Source organism: Caretta caretta, chromosome 7 (genome assembly GCF_965140235.1).
Source record: "Caretta caretta isolate rCarCar2 chromosome 7, rCarCar1.hap1, whole genome shotgun sequence".
Classification (NCBI taxonomy): Eukaryota; Metazoa; Chordata; order Testudines; family Cheloniidae; genus Caretta; species Caretta caretta.
The window spans coordinates 98,003,208-98,021,423 of NC_134212.1; the positions used below are offsets into that span (position 1 = coordinate 98,003,208).

Below are 18,216 nucleotides of genomic sequence, written 5' to 3' on the forward strand. Positions count from 1 at the left end.
TTACCAACATGCCTCCAGCTTTCATCCAGACCACATCACACGATCCACTGTCTACAGCCAAGCTCTAAGATACAGCCGTATTTGCTCCAATCCCTGAGACAGAGACAAACACCTACAAGATCTCTATCAAGCATTCTTACAACTACAATACCCACCTGCTGAAGTGAAGAAACAGATTGACAGAGCCAGAAAAATACCCAGAAGTCATCTACTACAGGACAGACCCAACAAAGAAAGCAACAGAATGCCACTAGCCGTCACCTTTAGCCCCCCCACTAAAACTTCTCCAGCACATCAAGGATCTACAACCTATCCTGAAAGACGATCCCTCACTCTCACAGATCTTGGGAGACATGCCAGTCCTCGCTTACAGACAGCCCCGCAACCTGAAGCAAATATTCACCAGCAACCACACAACAAAAACACTAACCCAGGAACCTATCCTTGCAACAAAGCCCGTTGCCAACTTTGTCCACATATCTATTCAAAGGACACCATTAATAGGACCTAATCACATTAGCCACACCACAAGAGGCTCATTCACCTGCACATCTACCAATGTGACATATGCCATCATGTGCCAGCAATGCTCCTCTGCCGTGTACATTGGCCAAACTGGACAGTCTCTATGCAGAAGAATAAATGGACACAAGTCAGACATCAAGAATTGTTACATTCAAAAACCAGTAGGAGAACACTTCAATCTCCCTAGTCACTCAATAACAGACTTAAAAGTGGCCATTCTTCAAAACTTCAAAAACAGACTTCAACGAGAAACTGCAGAATTGGAATTAATTTGATAACTGGAGACCACTGAATTAGGCTTGAATAAAGACTGGGAGTAGATGGGTCATTACACAAAGTAAAAACTATTTCCCCATGCTAACATTTTCCCCCTACTGTTACTCACACCTTCTTGTCAACTGTTTGAAATGGGCCATCCTGATTATCACTACAAAAGGTGTTTTCTCCTTCTGATAATAGCCCACCTTAATTAATTGGTCTCATTAGAGTTGGCATGGCAACACCCATTTTTTCATGTTCTCTGTGTGTATATATCTGCCTACTGTATTTTCCACTGCATGCATCCGATGAAGTGGGTTTTAGCCCTCGAAAGCTTATGCCCAAATAAATGTGTTAGTCTCTAAGGTGCCACAAGTAGTCCTCGTTTTTATTGCTCGTATAGAATTTCCCCTATTAATCCCTTCAATTATCCTTATGTTAGATTGGACTGGTTTTTCTCAAAGCATGGCAACAACAAATGCAGGAAAAGAATGTTAAAAAAAAAAAAACCTACATCATTGTAGTCATTTACTGATATGAACAAATCCAAAGGACTGATAAACAAATCCAAAAAAATTCTCCTCTCAAACACGTAATGGAAGTCTTTGTGACAAAGCTTACATAGTAATGATAAGAATAATCTATATAGCAGATACCATAATTGTCAGAATTGATGCAAATTACTGAGGTTGGAATAACACTGACTAAGATTAAAACATTTATTACTTTCTATTATTTGCCTTAAGATAATGCCTCCAGTCCAAAAGCAGAATTGGGGCTTCATTGTGCTAGACGTTGTACAACAGAGTAAACTTGTCCCTGCCCTAAAGAATTTACTTGCAATTTTAAAGGACTTAAAAAAATTCTTCAAAATAACCTGGCCATTTTTAAAAAATGTCATCCATATATAACTGCACATAATTTTGTTAAAGAATACATAACATTGTGTCACTGTTGCCTTGTACTCCCTGTTCTCTCTAAGTATAAAATGAGATAACAAATGATTATAAACTCTTTGGGGCACGGACCGTCTTTTTATTCTGTGATTGTACAGCACCAAGAGCAATGGGGTGCTGGTCCATGACAAGAGCTCCTAGACACAACGGTAAAAACAAAAAACGTTGGTAAAACTGTCAGTTGATAAGACCATACCACATTTTTGAAGTTTTCCCTCATTTTCTCAGACAGCTTCAGTCCTGGTTTCACCCAAACAACTAATCTGGCAGTTACAAAGACTTTTAAGTGCCACTGTATTATCACATTGATGCTCTTTCTTATGATGCTTTTGTCAGCATGAGAATAAGAATTTGAGGATTGTTTTGCTCTTCTATCCTCGTTACTATTTCACATCACAGAAAATCTTTCCCTCTTAAGAGTCTGAGACATCAAATTCTATTAAATGGAGAGCTGAAATGAAACTGGAGGGAACAGGGGGGGAGGGAGGAGACCAGAAAAGGGTGGGTGTTTCAAAAATAGAAGTACTTGGCAGCAGATATAAGAAGGGTAGCTTTTAGCATGTGACAGATTATTGCAATTTTCTGAAATTTCCTTGGAAAACATTATTGTATTGAGTTTATGTATTGCTGTGAGCCAGGATTGTATGTAACCTCTCTGGGGAGGGAAGATGTGAAACCTGGGAGTAACAGATATAAGACCCGGGAGTTCAAAAGATTATATTGAAAATGTGCGAGAGAAGTGTGGATTTTGGGACAATAAAGGTGAAGTGGATTTCCTGGACAATTCCTTGTGTTAGTAATGCAAATTCCCTACCTCCACTTACGTAAAAGTCCAGCATTTTGATGAAGCTACGCCCTGAGAAGGGATCATTGTCCGATGATTACCTGTTACAGAAGACCAAGATCAAAAGGCATAAGCTGTATAAATGCACAGCTGATCTGCCCACTCTCTAATCAGTTTTGAATCTAAGACAGATGAATGCATAACCATGGGGAAAACCCAGTTGTAGGTTGAAGGATTAAAACCCATCAGAACCCCATGATGGAACTGGGGTGGACTTCTGGTAAGCTTTCAAGCATGCATGCATGTTTTCTCTGCAATCCTTTTACCTTAAAAATAAATGTGCTTGCTCAGGAGTTGGAATTGTGGGATAACTTATAACTATGGGCAGAGGGAAAAGTGAAGCGCAGGCACTGGCCTGTTTAGGCAGTCTGGCTTGCTGAAGATATCACAGGTTAAAGCAGGGAGTTAGCTGTGCAGTCTTAAAATCCCCAGTCTGGTGGGAATGAGACATAGGTTTCCTCCGAGACAGGCTTCTGGCTCCCAGGAATCACCTAACGTGGACCTCACAGGAGGAATACAGGTGTAGTTGCACAAAAACCATGACACAGTAAATACAGAATTTGTGGAAAGAAGAAAGATAAAAGGTTTTGTTACAAAAAAGCAGAGACACAAACAAAAGATCCCGAAAAAAAATCTCCCCCTTGAAGTCTGCCTTTTAGTTACATACTTATGTTTTATTATCGTCACTTTGTGAGAGCACAGTTCCTTCAAATATTGAAGGACAATGAGGATGTAGATTTTAGTAACAGTTCAATTATGTGAGAATTAGGTTAAAGACTGATCCTACCATCTCAAATAATGGTAGAAATTGGAGACACTCTGCTGATACATACAGCATTACCCTCATGGAAGTTGATCCAGTAAATCCAATCGTGCCAGGTAAACAGCTATTCATTGTCTGAAAGATCTTAATTAACCTCTTCTATTTTTATTAAAATGAGACTTGTATCTGGTTTACTGATACAAAGAATGGTTTCAGAGGAACAGCCGTGTTAGTCTGTATTCGCAAAAAGAAAAGGAGTACTTGTGGCACCTTAGAGACTAACCAATTTATTTGAGCATGAGCTTTCGTGAGCTGTAGCTCACGAAAGCTCATGCTCAAATAAATTGGTTAGTCTCTAAGGTGCCACAAGTACTCCTTTTCTTGATACAAAGAACTTTCTTTTACACTCTAATTCTAAATACATGTAAATTCCAATCACTTTTCCTAGAAAATGCTATAAACCAATAAATACCACATCTGAGAAGTTACTAGTTTAACATTAAGTAACGGAAGATGTAATGAAATAATCCAAGTGCTGCTAAGAACACCTAGAACAATGAAAGAGGTATTGAAAAGCCAAGAGGATGAATACTACAAACAGTTTATTTCAGTCTAATGCCCATTGTATTTAATCCAATATCCTTCTTATTGTCAATGAATAATGCTTCCATGAAGTTGCACACCAGGTACTACACGTTACTACAGTTAATCTGAAAAAATGATTCCTTGTTTTAATATTAATGATACACTCATAAAAGTACACTAAATCATGATGTGATAGCATCTGCATGCAGATGCTCATAAAGGAAGACAACCTCACATGCATTCCTAGGGTACACCCCTCTTCTCTTAGGGGCAAATCAAAACATCTGCTGGGTAAAAGTATTAAATTACACTACATTATATTTCCCTAATACCTTTCTCTCAAAGCAATGGGATGTTGAAAAATGAACTAGAGTTTGATTTTTTTTTTTTTTTTAATTTTCATGTTAGGCTAGATTAAAGAGAAGAAAGGCTTTCCAGGCAGAGAAGAGGTGTTAAAGCAGTAGCCAGAAGTTTCTGGGAAAACACCCTGCTTTCACATTTTTACAGCCATTCTGTCTTTCGAGGTCTCAGTAATTCCTCCATCAGCATGTATGCACACAAATACGCACAACCACATTCTGGTTCCAAAGCTTGTGAAAGTCTGCTGTTCCACAGATGTTAGCAAAAAGAAAAGGAGTACTTGTGGCATGTTAGAGACTAACATTTATTTGAGCATAAGCTTTCGTGAGCTACAGCTCATTTCATCGGATGCATTCAGCGGAAAATACTTTTTCCGCTGAATGCATCCGATGAAGTGAGCTGTAGCTCACGAAAGCTTATGCTCAAATAAATTTGTTAGTCTCTAACGTGCCACAAGTACTCCTTTTCTTCTTGCGAATACAAACTAACACGGCTGCTACTCTGAAACCTGTCATAGATGTTAGGACACTCATAAATGGTAAATCAGATTTAATGACATTTACAAGCCAAGAATACAGTCCTGCCCGAAAACATGAGTTTACATTACCAGTACTATGTGGTTCTGGCTCTAACTTGCATATTCTGGTTAATCTCAAAAGTAATAAAGTGCCCGGAAAAGGGCGGGGGAACCTGCATCAATAAATTAGGTCAGCCTCCATGTGCATTCTATCAATGTTGGAGCTGTAGAATTCATTACTTAAGAAGGCAATAAAAATGTGTTCAGTAGAGTTCATGATAACCAGGATTAGAGTACTGTTGTTCTCAAGGTGATATATGGCTTGACTTGCCCCCATAACTGAACACGTACATTTTACCCCTGCAAAATATCCTTTAACTCAAACTAGCTAAAAGTCACCACCCCGCACTTTAAATGGCTAGCTGGGAGAGGAGGGCAATGCTTTCTGGCTTGGGGGAGGAGGGGAGACGTAAAACTGCTGGAAAAGCAGTCAACGTGGTGGACGACTCGCCACCTAGGAATTTAGGGTTTAAAAAGACCTAGGGTTTAAAAAGGTTGGCCAGTGCCTGGATCCTCCCTTCGTCACTCAGAGCAGGCTAGGCAGCACCCACCCTCCCTATTTAGGTCAGAAATATGCCGGCTGATTAGCTATATGTGCTGTGGGCATTATGCTAGCTGCCCTGTTGAGAGGGGCTGGGAAGGAATTTTTTCCCTTACCACGATATTGGCCAGGTGTGGTGTGTGTGGGGGGAGGGGGGTGTTCACCTTCTTCGCAGCAGGTTCACGTGGACTCTGTTCATGCATGGCATGATGGGCTGTAGGCCATATGTCGCAACTCTTTATTTAAGCGTAAAGTGGATGTTCAGTGCAGGTACTCCATAAATTAAGGCACAAAAGAATGGAGAAACCGCTTGGAAAAGGAATTAAGGAGAGGTGCTTGGTAAGTGAGCGAGCTGGGGGCAGATAGAGACTCCTCTGATTGGTACAGCAGGGAGCCAACCCCCACAAAATTATAGTCCACCTTAACCCCTTCTACGACGAGGGGGGGGGGGGGAGGTGGTCAGTAAGGTCCTGGCAAGGGAATTGCTGGAGCAACCTGGATGAAAAGGAGAGGGAGCTGGTGGAAGTCATCTGTCCCGTTCCACCCCATCCCCCACCCCCCCAGAATTGGAGGTTCCCAGCTGTGGCTCTGCTGGAGGGACATGAACAGAAAGGTCGGGGGGGGGGGGGGGGGGGGAGAAAAGAGGGCGGTAAAAGCACTCACACCCCACCCCACCCCAGGTTAAATTGTGGGGGTTTCACCTGCACTGCACATTTTATCTGCTGGGTTAGTGCCAGACATCTAATAATAAAGTTGCAGCCTGATTAAACTCATATCTAATGTCTCCTGTCATTCTTTCAGCATAGCCAAACAATAACTATTACACATAGTGCAGCAAGCAGAAAGCATAGACTTTTCCCACCTACTGTTTGAACCCCTCCACCCATGTTTGTTTTCCTAATAAGATCAATCTTAGATCATCAGAAACTTGTTTTCCTGGTAGATTTCCAAGTGATCCTGTTAAACCTGTAAAAGAAAAGGCTACCAAGCCTTTTTGAATATATCCTCACTTTTTTTTAAAAAAATTAATAAATTAAGAGGAGAATTGCCAATGGGAGATAAGACAGGGAAACAAAACGTTTAAGAGATAAAAAGAAGATGCCTTTTTAGCAGTCTGAAGGGAGACAAAAGTAATGGAATGAAGAAGAGAACAGAAATGAAAAGAAACAGAATGGAGAAAAAGTAAATACCACAAAAAACACATTAACTTGAGGCCTTTTAGGGACACATCATACAATTACTGAGAGCCTGATTAGCTGTGTGTGTAAAACTTCCAGTGAAATCAATTTATATAAAAAGGAAAGACTGATGAGATCTTGGAAACAAACAAAATCTCTGAAATTTGAGATCAGTATTCCTATTGCTTAGGGGTTGCCAATCATCCAGGATTGGCCTGGAGTCTCCAGGAATTAAAGATTAATCTTTAAAGATTAGGTCATGCGAAGAAACCTCCAGGAGTAAGTCCAACCAAAACTGGCAACCCTACTCTTGCCATAAAAGTCAAGGCTTGAATCCTTTTAAATACAGATTTAATCCACATGGAAAATATCTAGTATCAACCGTTTCCAAATTTCAAATTACAACATACAATAAATTACTGTAGTTCACCTATAATTGTAAGTAGGCAACAATACATGCAGCAAAGTAAACTAACCGACACTGGTATTAACACTTTCTCTTAAGTATTCTGCTACTTGCCTAATAAACTGAAATTCAAATACTTTGAAAACAGTTTCTTAAGCCATGACCTGTGATCCACTGATGGATGGTCTTTGAAATTCAGTATATCAAGTGATGCTAACTCTCCTCCTTGTTTTACCTAAAACACACATCATATTAAAGAGAGCTAAAATACATACTTGCCTCATATTACTTTTCCATGTAAGCAACTGCTGTAGGTGCCAAACAATCATCATCAATGGGAGAAAAGGTGGTCCACAAGATAATCACTTCAGTCTCCTGCCTAGAGGGGACTGAACAATGTCAGATCTTGGAAATATTAAAGCCCAGCTGCTGAGAGTATCATAAAATCCTATGTATTTTTTAAAAAAAAAAGTACAGCTGATTTTAAACACAGAAATCCAGTTTGAACAATATAAACTTTGCACTTATTTATTTCCGAATAAATAGCTTTCTGAAGCCCATATTCCAAGCAGATTGGCCACACAACTTTTTCATCCATTTTCTTCAGCAAATAGAAAATAATCTACTTGAGTCTCTTGTGTAGGTACATTCAAAATGTTTTACTGTTTTATTACTCTGTAGAGTCTTAATTTATTCTCACATTTATAAGGACAATAAACTGCTTTATTCTTTAATTCCCTCTCAGCAGTCATTGACTACCGCATCCTTAGGGAGCTGAAAATAAAAGTTGAATTCTGAGCGTAGTTAACCATCTGCATGCCTCTCAAAAGTGGAGGAAGGGATATGCGTGTATCACACAGCTAAATAGGACAGAACCACAGGGATTCTACGTGCCACCTGAAAGAGGTATATATCTATGTTACAGACGTCTTCTATTTTGCAACCCTATCATCTCAGAAGGGGACTGCTGTCTTATGTAAGCGAGTGAGTCCTGAACGCATGAGTTACTTATATGCTGCCACCTGGAAAGCTACACAGCTGCTTTAATGTCACTTAGAACTTATATAAGTACCATGTAAAGGGCTTATGAAAGTTATTGTCAAAACTGCATGTGCGAGAGCAACAGGTATGCTGTGCATATGTACGCTGTGCTGTTTATCATTTACCTAAGCCATAAGCAAACAAGGAGCTAACAAACTGATGCAGGCTCCCAAATCAACTTAACTATCGTCTGCAGTTTATTAAGCAGGAATACACGCAGTTTCAAGCTGTTCCTTGTGTGTGCGCAAAAAACAATCCTATGATAATGTAGTTGCCCCTCTCAGGCATCGTTATACCTTGTTAATAGGACAGGTAGTAACAAACGCCACAACAAAGAAAGCACTCAAGTGCTGCAGAGGAAAATGAGACCCTATGATTTCTCGCCCCTCCCCCCACCCGACTATTTTTTTATATCAAGGGGGGAAATTTTAGGTGGGGCCAAAATGAGGCCCACATTTAAGTTTCAACTTTTCCCCCCAAGCTTCACCTGATTTAACAAATGCTAACAAAACTGAAGTGAAAGAGGTGGGGAAAAGATACAACTGAGATTCTTTTTTGGGGGGAAGGAAGATGGAAGAGTGTAATGGGGGGGAAAGGATTTAAAAAAAAGATTTAAGATTCTGCCATAAAGATATCAATGCACTTGGTGACTGTATGCAGCATTTTCCAGTATGCTTCTAACTTCAAAGAAAGGAAACTGGGAAGGGCAATATTGTTATAACAACAAACAACGCTCATTTTAAGCATCTTCACAGACAGCAGCTGCATAGCACCCTCGAAATAAGAAACTGAAAAGCAGACACCAACATCAGAGGACAGTAGAGAGGGGAGGGGAAAAGAAAGATTTACAGTGATGGAAAGTGAGAAAGAAATGTTAAAGGTTTTGATATAAAAAAAAATAAAAACCAAACCCCCACAATTACTGAAAAATGCTTCTTCCTTGGCTCTCTAAAACAGCATTCATCAGTATTTGTTGGTTAGACCTAAAATTGGAATCCCCACTTATAATAGGATTGTTTTCCAATGTCACTTAACCCCGGATGCAGAAACAAAGTAGACTAGAGAATAAACTCAGATTTTAGGGCCAAATTCTTTAATGAGGGTTGCAGAAGGCCAAGTACATTGGTAGCAGTATGAAGGGAGCCCCTCCCGAGAGTTTACAACCAAGTGACATGACGCTGTTTGCAGGAGGTCTTTCTGAACTAATGGATGGGTGCTTAGGGTGGGGCAGGAGTGGAATGGTTGATCACCAGTACACAAATTCACTGGCCAAGCTGGTGTTGGGGAATCCTCCTTTTTTCCCCTGTGTCTTCTCCCTCCTCCCCTCCAGCAGCCCAGCCTCTATGCTCCTCACCATGGTATCTGAGCTAAATGCTAGAAAGAGGTCCCTAATTAAGGTCCCAATTTCGCAAGGTATTTAAGCACGTGAGTAGTCCCACTGAAGCCAACAGGACTACACACATGTGCTGAATTACCTTGCTAAATCAAGGCCTTCATCCAGCCAGACTTGACACTGTTTGTTTTTACTTCCTTGTTGTTGTACCACCATCCAAGATGATGCCAGAACAGCTCAAGGAATAAGAGCATGACAACTAAAGTGTTGCACGTTTGTTCTTAGCAATGAAGTAAAAAAGTTAAATAATTTTGTAAAAAGCATAATAGTTCAGATCTGAAGGAATAGTAAAAGGGGCTTTATCAAACTTCAAGCTTTGCTTAAGTACTATACAGGTTTTTCTTAATACCCACTTGAAAAAATAAACACTTTTCCATCCTACAGAAATTAAGGTATCCAACAGAATTCAAAATAGTTTTTTCCTGAATAAAGTGTTTATCACCTCTATCAGGTAATGCCAATTAAACTCATCGACATCTAGTGTGAGAAGCAAACTACACTGACTATTTCAAGCATGGAAAACTTGGATCACACTTAGTAAAGACTGAATTACATACTGCATTCACCGTCCATTAAAGGACAAACTGGTTTTAAAAATGAAATGTCTATATGAAAAGCATCTATGCTTCAGATTTAATGGCTTTTATCTTTCTCTTACCCACACTTTCATTCTGACCTGATTTTAGTGCCCACTACCTTGAGAACTGTTCGGACTAGACCGATAGCTGAGTATCATCAAAATGCTTGTAATTACATCTATACAACATATAAAGCATTAGAGAGCGTATTTCCAGAGGACCTAAGTGACTTAGGAGCCTAAATCCCATTGACACTCACTGAAAATGGGCCTTGGGCACTTTTGAAAATTTTATCCTAACCATCTAAGTCAAAGAGTCAGTAATAATATTGGCAGGTAAAATCTTGCTAGAACCGAAGTGAGGAAAAAACAAGACGGCAACCAGAATGACCTGATTTTAAGAACGGGTGCTCTCTCACTTAAGTTATTTTTCCATATTGTAGTTGAACTTGGGCCACACTGACACAAATACTTTTACAACTAGTAACATTTCTAAACACTAGTTCTGAACCAATGACCAAAATAAAGCCCCAAAGAGTATCACCCACCGCTACTCTAAAAGACAAACACCCTAGCGCTACCCCCAGGACTAAGAACCAGTATTTTTGTTTAAATAATACATTCTTTGTATTGATGATGGAATTTTAGTTAGGCCCAAATTGTGACCTACCTTAAAGTTTCACCTTTCTCCACCCCTAACCTCAAGGTCCATCTGATCTGTCTACCTGAAAGAGGGGAAGAGACGTGGTTGTCTGCCTGCATTGGGTGGGAGTAGGTGATGGTATCTGCCTCAACAAAAAAGATAGGTATGACCTGTGCTTGTACACATGTGAGCCAGTCTGCTACATTCATTGACAATAATATATTAAGAAATTGATTATTGCAAGCAGGAATACCCTGCATGAAAGTCAAACAGGATTGCCCGGATACACACTAACAATTGAAACTAAGATCCCAACACTGCAAAGAGACCCTGCTGAGCTAAGTCCCACTGAAGTTAACAGGATGTTGTGGGTACAGTAACTCCTCACTTAAAGTCGTCCCGGTTAACGTTGTTTCGTTGTTACGTTGCTGATCGATTAGGGAACATGCTCGTTTAAAGTTGTGCAATGCTCCCTTATAACATGGTTTGGCAGCCGCCTGCTTTGTCCACTGCTTGCAGAAAGAGCAGCCCATTGGAGTTAGCTGGTGGGGGCTTGGAACCAGGGTGGACCGGCAGCCCCCTATCAGCTCCCCGCTCTCCTACGTTCCCTGTGCGGCAGCCGCCCAGCAGGCTATCAACTGCCAGCAGTTCAGCTGTCCCGCCCCCCACTGCCATGTGCTGCTCCTGCCCTCTGCCTTGGAGCTGCTCTCCAGAGCCTGCTGCTTGCTGTGCGAGTGGGGGAGGGGAGGGAGGGACTAATGTCAGGGTGTTCCCCTCCCCCTTTTTCCTGCACCCACTTACCCCTTCTCCATATACAACAGGGTGGAGACACAGACGAAGAGAGACAGAGAGCTTGGGCAGCAGCTGCTGTCTCAACTTCCTGATCAACTTAAAAAGGCAATGTACTTAAGAGTGGTGTCAGCGTACTTAAAGGGGCAATGCGCATCTCTCTCTCTCTCCCCCACACACAGGGTGTGTGTCTCTGTCTGCCATGCTGTCTCCCCTCCCTCCATCTGTGCACCCTTGTAGAGTGAAAGGCTACATTAACAACCTGTTAACTCTTGAGGGCTCAGCCAAAAGCTAGTTAATCATTTAGTCTGGTGAAAAAGTTTTCCCTGGCACCTAACCCTCCACCCCCATTTACATTAATTCTTATGGGGAAATTGCATTCGGTTAACATCGTTTTGCTTAAAGTTGTATTTTTCAGGAACATAACTACAACGTTAAGCGAGGAGTTACTGTATAAAGATCTGCTTTGGTGGATCCCTTTGCAGTTTCGCTGTACATGTTTATCATAAGCTTTAATAGACCTATCCTTCCTCAGTGCTGTTCACCCCTCCTCACACACTTCTGGGGAAGATTAACATTTGAAATGTTTCCTAAATAACTCACCCATTTCCCCAACCACCATCTTATCACACACAACTGATGGGCTCCTAACTCTTATTCTAAAGAAAATGAAAAGCAACAGCAATAAGTAATTTATTACTTCTTAATTAACTGAAGAGACTGCAGAAAGCTGGGATGGGAGGAGGAAAGTAGGTCATCGCTGGATCTTACTAAACTGCAGACCTTAAAGTCCTAAGCTGTTTTGTTTTTTACTGGAAGTTAATGGTTTGTCTGTTTTAGTGAAAACTCCTCACAAGTAGAATCTGGCTACTCAGCATTCCAGCAACAGGTATTTTGTTGATTTGTTTTAATAGTGTGCTAAAACAACCTAGACAAAAAATACACACCCCTAAATCTGATGCAAACATTAACTATGATTTTAATATAATCAAAACTATACACAATAAACACACAAATGTGCCAGTCAAATTAAGTTCTTTGCTACTATGAACACTGTCTATCCATTGTCAGGTAGATGTGAAGTTGTGTAAGTGCAGCAGAAAAAGCAAAGGGGGGGGGGGGGAGCAGTAGCCTACAAGTAACCTGAACTCCCATCTTCTGTTGTCAGCAACTGTATACTGTGATCAACAGGAAATGTTTATACAGTGAGACTTGTGTTAAATGATTAAATACAGTATATAAGAACATAAAGCAAGTTGTATGCACCAACATATCTGTAAAATACATTCGCAAATCTCAGAAACATTGCATTTATGCTTCTAATGAAACAGTCCCAATGACTGGGGGGAAGGAGAGATCAAGAAACCCAGGTCACTCATGACTGTTAAATCCAGCAATACGAACTCATGAATTCGAGAATAATCTGCTATAAATGGGGCAGATGACTGAAGGGAGCAAATCAGTAAGCTATGAGAAGTTACTTTCCCCAATACAAGGGTACAAGATACCAATTCTCACTCAATACAAAAATGGTAACCAAAATAGCAGTACTACTAATCTGAGATTAAGAAAGGTCATGCCACCCAACTGAAACTCTCTACCATGAAAAAAGATTTTAATCTGCTCCACTATGAAAAGTTGGTTTCAAATAAGGAATAAGCCAAGTAAGCAGTGCCAATCTTAATAACCTTATTTGGAGTGCGAGTCATATTTTTGCTGCACAGCAGCATCAGTGCTACAAACTAGAGAAAGTTATTTACCATAAAGCCTGTGTAATCACAGTTTATTTGGATGATGCAGAGGGAAGAGAAATCACACACACTTTTTAGTCTAAAGCTGGAAGAGCAGCAGCCACAATACCTTGATGCAACCAGGTCCAGTAAATCCATATAACTGTACATCTCCTGGACTCTCCCCTCAACTTGCCCCCCACACTACCCTCATTCATGGTTAGTTTCAAAACAGCAGCACACAGGGTTTCAAGGCCTGTGAGTGCAGTTTCCTTTGGGCAATCTTAATATGGGGTTTAAGGTGTGTAAAGCCTTGCACAAACCTTTTGCACAAGGATGAATTACACACCAATGAGCCAAAGAACACAGTATAGCGCTGCACAGAATATTCAGATTCAAACCTCCAACCCACCTCCAATTTCCATGTTGTACCATTAAAAATGAATTACACTACATTTTGAGGCCCAGCAATACCATACTAAAATGTACAGAGAGGAGTTAGATTTAATGTAAAATTAAAAACTCAGAATAAGAGAAATATGGGCACTGGAAAGGATTTTTCAGGCAAAAATCTTAAAGTCAATATATATTAAGTGGGTGAAATCTACAAAAATAAGTACTTATTTGCTAGTGCAATCAGTTCACGTCACAGGTTCTTCCACAGAACAGATTCTTATTCTTTTCCTGAATAATAAGATCCCAACAAACAAAAGCAATCATCTGCTAACTCATAAATATGGAACCTAAAAGCTTAAATTCACAAACCAGTCTAATTTCAACTTCATCATACTTTAATGAAACCAACATAATTCCAGAAACCTGACTGGTCAATTGCCAGGCACAATTAAAAACAGCACCAAACCAGAAGTGTAATCAAGAAACTTCAGGCCAGTCTTTTTATTGCCCACCTTAAAGCTGATATATCCAAATACACCCTTTCTTCTTCTTGTCGTAGAAACTCTTTTTGTTTCCATTTTAAGAGAATAACCAACATATTCCTTTTTGGGCTCATGTACATTTCAATGAATAATAAAAGTGCTTCAGATCCTCTAAGAATTTTAACACCTCCTACAACACAAATTAAGAGCTTCCAGGCAGTCACTGAATCTCAAGACATGGATTACCTCAATGACAGTGCTCAAAAGTCAAGAGATAAAATCCCTACCAGCCGTAGGAGAATTTACACAACACATTCTGAGCTAATGCTCTAGCATGTATTTTTCTGAAGAGAGAAAGCATACTGAGACCAAATTACTTTGCCACTTCAGGCTCTGGTCCTGCAAACACATTTATAATTGTATTTCACTCAGTGAGACTACCCATGTACATAAAGTTATTCACCTGAGTAAAAGTATGAAGGATCAAGGCCATAATTTGTACATATTCTTTTTATAATACAAAACTGAATACATGTGCATTTTAAAATAAATGTAGGCCGAATTCAAACTGTGTTTTTTAATAAAATTAGTTAAAAGACTAACTGTGTCTTTAATGCAGGCATCTATCAGTGTCCTATGAATGGTGAAATTCCACTTGCTTTAATTATGACAACAAAAAAACTGGAACTTGCTCACTGAGGTACACTTAAACAATGATTTGCGTATAACACATGAACATGAGGCAAATCTAATGTTAGTTCACTTGGCTACAGTCTTCAACTAAGAGAATCTTGGGCCCCAAACCATGCAAAGACTTATGCATGTTCTCAATTTTATGAGCTGTGAGGCAATGGGACTACTCCATTCACCGTGGGTGAAAGCCTGGTTTCATCAAAAAGTCAACTGGAGCTTTGCCATTGACTTCAGAGGGACCAGAATTCACCCCACACATGTAAGTCCTTGCAGGATCGGAACCCTGGCTGTTATCCCAGCTATCATTCTGAAGGTTGTGCCGTTTAAAGCATTTTGATAAACTAACTTTTGCCAATTTACAAACAAAATTTCTCCTCTTTGCTTTTTAATCCTAGCCATGTCCAGTGCTAGAATATTTTTTCCTCTGGAAAAATATTTAAAATATTTCTGTGAATAATATATTGCGCTAAACAAAAATTAAAGCATTATATTTTCATGACACGATGTAAAAAAATATTGGGGGGGGGGGGAAGTATAGCTGAGTTGCAGCATTTTTGAGATTACTGGAAGGAATGCAGTAGATTTCCCCCTCCCCCGGGGGAATGAAAGCAATGTAAGGTTTTATTTCTGAAGCTTCAGAACCACAGAGAAAGAATTGTATCATCTGAGACCATGATATATTGCTTGATATGTTAAGAAAAAATGAAAACCTAGAAGAGTATAAATAATATTCTAAGAAAGCATTTTGCTGCAGACTAAATTACTCTGGTTACCTTGACATTTTCACTAAGGCCTCCAAAGAAACAAAAGTCCACCCTCAGCAAATATTCAACTTACAAATTTACTAGTAGGAGAACAAAACAGCTGACATAAAATACACCAACGCTGGGGAAAAGGGCATTTAAAAACGAATAAGTAGTCAAGTTTTATGGAAAAAAGTGCAACACCTTATAAATATTTACAAAAATACAATAATATTAGCTAAATAAAAACAGATTTATTATACACAACCACCATAAAAAGAAAAGGAGTACTTGTGGCACCTTAGAGACTAACAAATTTATTTGAGCATAAGCTTTCGTGAGATACTTCATTGGATGCACGAAAGCTTATGCTCAAATAAATTTGTTAGTCTCTAAGGTGCCACAAGTACTCCTTTTCTTTTTGCAAATACAGACTAACACAGCTGCTACTCTGAAACTAGTCATCACCAGATATCACTCCAAGCCTTTTTGGTTTTAAAAATATATGTATAATTGGAGAGATTCTAAAAGCTACAGAAAGGAAAACTACTTTTGCTTGACAGCAGTTTCACTGAGTTGCACAGAGCTCTCTGAAGGCTTAAGTGTAGAGGAGTGTGTGTACATGAACATGGCTAATCCTTTAAATGAGAGTCAATCTCCGATTTGTAGTTTCTAATTAAAAAGCACTAACACACTCTTGCCTTTATTCCTTTCATATGTGAAACAGTTTCTCTAACAGCAACGCCCCACTGACAGCTACCACCTTTTCCCTGGCATTCCCGACTTGGAAGTCTACTTCGTTTATACAGCCCTCGGGGAGCGTGTATCAACAAAAAAGAAACAACAAAGTCACCAGGGCACGGAGTGAACATGGCACACTGTTGCTAACCGGCTGATGATAAACAAACAAACTTTCCCCAGCGAGCAAGCCTTGGGGCGGTGGATTTGCCGCTCAGGGATCTTCAGAGGCAGACCCTAGCAGTTTTCTATCTAGGAATGGAGGATGCATGGGAAGCAGTGAATCCTTCCCCCACCCCTGGCAAGGAAGGGCCCTGCTTCAGGCAGGGGGGCGGCTGGGGAGGAGGCAGAAAGCTAGCTGGCTCCGCACTGCACAGACTTTGCTGCATGCTGCCGGGAATGGGGGAGGACCGGGACAGCGGAGCTGCGAGAAGGCTGGGAAGCTTCCCCAGCCCGGAGGCAGGGCGTGCGGGGAAGATGTGGTTGCAGCAGCACGGAGGCAGTCGCTTCCCACGCCCGGCAGGCAGGACCGACCCCGGCCCGCCTGTACGTGCGGGACCCGCCCGTGAGAGCCGCGCTAGGAGCGGTGACGGTGAGATGATGCCTCCCCGCGCCCCGGGCCGGTGAGGCAGCTGGAGCCGGAGCCCTTTCTCCAGGCCCCTCCCGCCGCCGGGGTGGCTCAGAGGACGAGCACGAACCTTGCAACTGGCCGGTGCTCCCCCTGGCAGTGCCCTAGCGCTGGTGCTGCCCGTGCAAAGCCCGCCCCCGCGCTCGGGCTGGGCGGCGCTCCGAGCCCCGACCCCCTTCGCCGTAGAAGAACGAGCGGGCGGCAGGGCGCTAGGACCGGGCAAAACCCACCCACCAAGGCAGTGAGCAGCCTGGGATCCTGCTCGTTATTCCGAGCCACTCCGGGGAGATGCACCGGGACCTCCGCCGCCCCAGAGACGCGCGCACACACACCCCCCCCCGCACAGCCGGCATCCTCCGCGCAGCCCAGCCAAGGGCTCGGCCGCCGCACGGGCGAGCTGGGACCCAGGAACGCCCCGGGCGGCAGCGACAACCTGGGCTCCCGCCTCCCTTCCTCCCTCCCGGTGTGCAGACACCCCCAGCCACGCTACTTACATCATCAAAGAGGGATCCAACGTTGGCTGTTACTAACAACATTCCGGTACCTGCCGCAGCCCCCTTCACCGCCATGACACCGCCGGTGGGGAGAGTTTACAAATTCACAGCCGCCCCCAAACCCGGGGCGAAGCGGGCTCTCCGTGGGAACGCCGGCGGGGGGGAGGCGGCGGCGGGGTGCGACCGGCGGAGCCCTGGCCCCGTGGAAGTTTCCAAGTCAGTTTCAAAGCCCCCCGGGGGGAGCTGCTGCCCCTCTGCCGCCCCTGCCTCGCTCACTCGCTCGGCTGTGCGCCAGGGGAGGAGCAGGAAGGTAAGCGAGGGATTCTCAGTCCTCCCGCCTGGGGGAGGCACGGAGACATCAGTGCCAAGCAGCCCCTGGGCTCATTGCTGCCGGATCACCCTCTCCCCGGCTCCCGGGCTGGAGGCGAAGACTTTGTTCTTAGATTTCCCCCTTCGCAGCCATTAGGCTCCCGCCAGGAAAGTTCCTGCTGGTGGAGGCGGCGGCGGCGGCTGAATCCCTGTGCATGGCCAGGCTCTGCGGAAGGGGCTCCAGCGGTCTCCCCGCACGCGCCCGGGCAGCGGCACTGCGCGAAGCCCCCGGCACAGCCAGAGCTGCCCTTGCCGCTGCTGCTACTCCCAGCCTTTGGCTGCAATAACAGAGGCAGCGGGGACTAGGGCTCTGCGCTCTCTGACGTCACAGGCCTGATACGACGGGGCTGCTCTTAAAAGGGCAACGTCAGCTAGCTCCCTGCTGCTGTCCAAGGGGCGGGGGGAGAGCGATTGGCAGGCCTGTCGCCACCAGCAGCCCCCTCTGTGCCTGTCTGCGGGTGATCTGTGGTTTATCACTGGCTGAGGCCCCTCCTGGCTCCCTGTTGA

The 18,216-nt window shown here is 42.6% G+C and overlaps 1 protein-coding gene across 2 annotated transcripts in view; it reads right to left on the reverse strand.

The window, feature by feature from the left end:
* INPP5A (inositol polyphosphate-5-phosphatase A) overlaps window positions 1-18,024 on the reverse strand; it is a 427,857-nt gene extending 409,833 nt beyond the window's left edge. The window contains exon 1 of one of the 2 annotated variants that reach the window (XM_048857376.2): window positions 17,341-18,024. In XM_048857376.2, coding sequence (XP_048713333.1) covers window positions 17,341-17,415 — 75 coding nt within the window. In that variant the 5' untranslated portion in view covers window positions 17,416-18,024. The remainder of the gene's footprint in view (window positions 1-17,340) is intronic. The other variant, XM_048857377.2, reaches the window with a different exon arrangement.
* Between the last annotated feature and the right edge of the window lie 192 nt (window positions 18,025-18,216).